The following is a 5,342-nucleotide window of genomic DNA, read 5'->3' on the forward strand; positions in this document are numbered from 1 at the left end:
TATATAGCATTCTTCCCCATCATCCCCATCGTCCACTTGTTCTTTATCTGTGTACCTACTTGAGTGTATGTTATGTCATGTATCTTCTTTAGATTTTTGGGAGTGGCGGTAGCTGAGGTTACACTATTCAGGGGTTTTCTCCATATTAATGCGGCCAAAAAAGCAGATGCAGTGCATTTAATGTGATGGTGACAGCTTTTTCTTTTAGATATTTTTTCATTCTTCTTATCTCCAGTCATATCCAAAGCTTATCCAGATTGCTGAAGTCATTAGTAAGCTCATTTGAACCCCCCAGATATTTATTTGACCAAGAATCTTTACATCCGAGGAGAATGATTTCTTCGGAACGCTGGTGCTCTCTTCGGACGGATCTTCTTCACTCCCAAGTATCTTTCTTTCATGCGGAGTACTCCTCAACAATTTTAGCCTATTCGGACGTACAATAACTTTCACATAGGACTTTGGGCTCAATATATACGTTTGAGTTTCTACCCCACAGAACTCAATATCAATTTTTTAATAAAAAAATCTAAAGGGCAAAAGGGAGTTAGTCCAAATGATTTTTGTCATTGGACATTCAATGAATAACTTTTTTAGGGTTTCTTATTCTGCCTCACAAAGAATTGCACTCCTTTTCCTTGATGTGGATTCTTTGACTTATCATTGACTCAGATAAGATTATCTGCCAAGTTAATTCCACATGAATAATTTAAGTTTCTCTTGGGGCTTTTATCTTCAAGAGCCTTTTCTAATCCTTAAATTTTGTAGATTGATAAATTAATGATTTTATAAAATAACTACATTGTACCAATTTTAGAAACTATGTATATACATCAAACAAAGAAAATGACATCAAAAGTTCTGTCCATTCGCATCAATGTATAACATTAGCATGCATGATGATCATTGTTTAGAGAAGAGAACTAATAAATTCTTTTCTTCATCATAAATGCTCTTCAGACTATTGAAGTAAAACATTTTATTTGGTAGTGTTTATTGCCACAAAAGGTAATTTTGGATGTTCTTATGAAGAGTTATGTAATTCAATGGCATTATTCTAACTCTATGAGACTTTTTTTTTTTTTTTGGATGAACTCATTATTCTAAGGGAACTTAAATTCCAATCATTCACCTTTCACATATTGTAACCAAAAAAATAAATCATTTTTATCTTTATTTTTTACTTCATTTCGACTACTAGGAGACAATGACACTCACAAAGGCAATGAGTTTATCATGGAAGAAAAGCCCATGAGCCAAAGAAAAATCTGTTAGATGTAACTTTGGAGGGTACTTTCAAGAGCAAATCTATGCCTAGCCACCCCACTCTACCAAAATGGGTTTAATCATAACAAGCAGCTCTGACTAGCCGAACCTAACGCTGCAACCAAACTGAAGTTTCTCACAAAGGAAAAGGGTAAAAATGTAATTTGCATATCAGAAACCTCAGCTTTTTATTTTTCCCTCACTTTCACTGTTGTGCTTTGCAAGAGACAGAGAAAGAGGATAATAGCTGTCCCCACAGTTTTTCATGGTTTATTAATACTTCCAACATTCATCTCTTTCTCTCTCTCTTGTTTTTTTTATTCACCTGTATCAGGATTACCAAACCTGTTTACTTGGTAGTACAAACAGAAGAGTAGTAGAGAGAGAAAGGAGAGCCAACTAAAACATACACAACTGAGAGAGAGAAAGAGAGATGAAAGAGTACCCTTTGTGGTTGTTAAACATTATAGAGCCGCAAAAGAAGATAAAAATTGAGTTGAGTTAGAACTTAGAAGTACCTAGACAGTGTTTCAGAGGTTGAGAGAAGATAAGAGAAGAGAAGAGGAAAGGAAACTCTCTAATAAGTGTGTGAAGAAGTGAAACAGAAATAAAAAGAAAAGAAAAGGCATATATATTTAGTGTTAGAAAGAGAGAGAAAGAGAAAGAGAAAGAGAGATGGTGGGCTCAGGAGCATCAGATAGGAGCAAAGAAGCTGTTGGGATGATGGCCCTTCATGAGGCCCTCAGAAGCGTCTGTCTCAACTCAGACTGGACTTACTCTGTCTTCTGGACCATCCGTCCTCGCCCGTATCTCTCTCTCTCTCTCTCTCTCTCTCTCTCTCTCTGTGCCTTTGTATTATGCTTTTAATTGAGCTGCTTCTCTTCCTATTATTGCAGAAGAGTCAGAGGTGGTAATGGGTGCAAAGTTGGAGACGACAACGGCAGCTTGTAAGTTCAGCTTAGTTCAACACAGTTTGCATTATTTTTCTATCCTTTGCTCTGAAACGAGGCAGAGCACTATTACTCCTTTTCTTTTACAAACAGGGCAACTACAGTGTGAATTTTGTTAATGGGAGATGGGTCTTTTTTAGTTTTTTATGATCGATAATTTGAGATGGGTATTCAGTAATTTTGTCACTTGGGTCCTACAAGTTTCAGTAATTTTCTGGAAAGATATAATTTTTTGTTTGTCAAATTTTGTGAAGGATGTTGATGTGGGAAGATGGGTTCTGTCGAGGAAGAGTTGGGGATTGTCTGGAAGAGATTGACGGTGAAGATCCTGTTAGAAGATCCTTCAGCAAGATGTCCATTCAGTTATATAATTATGGAGAAGGGTGGGTACTGGGTAGGTGTTTTGTTTTATTTATTTTCTGGTTGTGGTTTTATTTCTGTGTCTCTCACAAATGAAAATTTTGTACCAGAGACAGTAGAGAGAGATATAAAGGTAAAGCATGCTTATTATATAATGTATATGGGGTCTGATTGGTTGAAATGGTTTCAACAGGTTAATGGGAAAGGTTGCATCTGATAAGTGCCATAAATGGGTTTTCAAAGAACCAACCGAATGTGAACCAAACATCTCCAACTACTGGCAGAGTTCTTTTGATGCTGTATGCAGTAAAATCCATACAACAATGATTTTTTTTTTCTTCCCCTATTTAGAAGTTTGTTTCTTCTTAAAAAAAAAAAAAATTAGAAGTTTGTGACTTCTATTTCAGTTCTATATGTATATGTATTAGATTCCACCAAATATCTATGTTAGTCTAGTCTGCTATTGGTTGGAGTCTGGTCTGCTATTGGTTACATGGTACTATAGAAATGATTGATGTTAACCTCTCTATTTTGGTGCTATTTAATGCAGCTTCCTCCTGAGTGGACTGATCAATTTGATTCCGGTATTCAGGTCAGAATACAAACAGTTCTATCACTATTGCTAGTCTTTTGTTAAAATTTTTCCCATTTTGGACTACTCATTCAATTACTTAGACTTTTGTGCTCCCTAATTAACTCCTTGACCAGACAATAGCTGTAATTCAAGCTGGCCATGGTCTTTTACAGTTGGGTTCTTGCAAGATTGTGAGTTTATTTTTTTTCTTCTTTTTTCTTTTTATTAATTGATTATTTATTTTGTAGGAAATTATTATATATTTGCTTGATTTTCTAATAATAAAGATTAATTGCAAACATATTGTGCACGCACGCACAAAGGCATTAATATTTTGAAAATTGTTTGATTAAACTGATAGATGATATATATTATAACAGATACCTGAAGACCTCCATTTTGTGCTTAGAATGAGGCATACATTTGAATCTCTAGGCTATCAGTCTGGTTTCTACCTCTCCCAACTCTTTTCTTCAACCAGAAACAATTCCTCTTCTTCCTCACTTCCATCAAAGCAGTCACCAATTCCAATCCGCCCTCCTGCCCCACTCTTTAATTGGGGCCAAAGGCCACTTCCACCTGCCACTTCTATGCTTTCTTCACCCAATTTCCCGAACTCGGCCAGACTTGGATTTCCACAAACCAAAGATGAGACACACATGTTTCTCCTACCTCATTCATCCGAAACCCGAATTGAAGACATGATGGGAGAGCATGAAAACGACATCAAGTGGCCAAATGGGTTGTCTTTCTTCAATGCTCTCACTGGACGTAGTGATGATGCCAAGCTGTTGTTCAACCCAGAGAGTTTGGGAAATAAACCAGACCAAAATCACCACTCTCTCATCCTTGAAGGGAAGACTACGAACCCAAATTCAGATGCATCTAATATGCATAATGGTGGTGGAGCAAACCCCACTGAGTTCTTGAGCTTGGACAGCCATTCGGAGAGTGCAAGAAAGATGGAAAACAAATTTAAGAGGAGTTATACTTTACCTGCTAGAATGGCTTCATCCTCTTCTTCTACTTCCGTTGATCACCATCAGCACCAACCTGTGGACTATAGGAATTCAGAAGCACCCATCTACCCCGATGTCATGGAGACCTTCTTGGAGTAAATTGAAGACGCTTGTATTGGAGGGGAAAAGGAGATGTTGTAACTAGGCAGATCTTTTCTGTTCGTTTGTGCTTATGTTCTTGTGCCTGTTTTTATGTTTCTGGTATGTTGTGTTTCCTTAAACTGTTACTATGACTTATGATCATTTGTTTAGTTCATCAAAGCATAAATTTTCCTTAAAATCTCTGACCGCTGCAAAAATTCAACAGAATATGGAAGCGGTTGGCAGTCATCACTGCCTATACCATATGGTCAATTTTCATCACAGCCTTAGTGCCTAATTCGATTCCATGGCTAAAGGTAGACATTCTCGTAATTAAGGCTATTTAAAACCTGAGGCCCCTAAGAATGGCTCCCCACACCCGTGGGTCTCTTATATATTTTAGGCTGATTAAATCAATCTTTAGCGCCATTTAGCAAGGACATTGTTTGTATATCCTGGTTCCATGGGTATTTCCTATCCCAATTTGATTTGATCATAACGTTAAAAAAATGTGAGACATAGCTTTAATACTATAATAGAAGTGCTGTTGGGATTGTGAGTGAGAAAGAGGGAGAAAACGAAAGCATACATTGAATTAATATGGTTTTGCTTGATGGTTTACATTCACAATAGAAGCCTTCTAGTTACATCTCTATTTTGAGGAACTTAAATATTTCAATGAAATTATTGAAGGTTTTGACTAGGGTTGTGTTTTGGTCTTCAAAACCCACTCATTGGAAAGCAAGACACTTAAAGAAATATATGGCCAAGCTAGATTAAATTGCATGAACAGAAGATGACACTTGATGTATAAAGGAATGATAGCTCGAAATAGATATTGGTGGTAGTCAACTACAAATGGTGCTTAGAGAATGACTACTACTATGATCAGAAGATGGCTGATCCAATCAATGATTGGAATAGTGTAGATGAATGCATTTTGAGTGGTTGATAATGGCGACACCAACAATTAGAATACTAACATCAACTGTGAACATCACCGTGGCTAGTTGGAAATTGGTTTTAGGGGCACATTTACCTCTCAAAGGCAACATGAGCGGGTGGTTACATAGGGCTGTATCTACCCTTGTG

The 5,342-nt window shown here is 36.9% G+C and overlaps 1 protein-coding gene across 1 annotated transcript; it reads left to right on the plus strand.

The window, feature by feature from the left end:
• Window positions 1-1,532: 1,532 nt before the first annotated feature.
• Window positions 1,533-4,449, plus strand: LOC112040997 (protein RICE SALT SENSITIVE 3). Its single transcript, XM_024073920.2, has 7 exons — window positions 1,533-2,072; window positions 2,163-2,213; window positions 2,471-2,599; window positions 2,770-2,875; window positions 3,127-3,168; window positions 3,285-3,341; window positions 3,531-4,449. Exons 1-7 carry the CDS (start codon window positions 1,942-1,944, stop codon window positions 4,266-4,268), a joined length of 1,254 nt encoding a protein of 417 aa, XP_023929688.1. The 5' UTR covers window positions 1,533-1,941; the 3' UTR covers window positions 4,269-4,449.
• Window positions 4,450-5,342: the final 893 nt, after the last annotated feature.

The sequence above is a fragment of the Quercus suber genome, unplaced genomic scaffold (assembly GCF_002906115.3).
Source record: "Quercus suber isolate HL8 unplaced genomic scaffold, Cork oak 2.0 scaffold_69, whole genome shotgun sequence".
NCBI lineage: Eukaryota > Viridiplantae > Streptophyta > Magnoliopsida > Fagales > Fagaceae > Quercus > Quercus suber.

What these genes read in the sequence shown, in the direction of transcription:
- LOC112040997 (XM_024073920.2), top strand. Translation starts at nt 1,942, where the DNA reads ATGGTGGGCTCAGGAGCATCAGATAGGAGCAAAGAAGCTGTTGGGATG. An exon ending in GGAGACGACAACGGCAGCTT is followed by an intron (nt 2,214 to 2,470) that starts GTAAGTTCAGCT and finishes AATTTTGTGAAG; the next exon opens with GATGTTGATGTGGGAAGATG. An exon ending in GGCAGAGTTCTTTTGATGCT is followed by an intron (nt 2,876 to 3,126) that starts GTATGCAGTAAA and finishes TATTTAATGCAG; the next exon opens with CTTCCTCCTGAGTGGACTGA.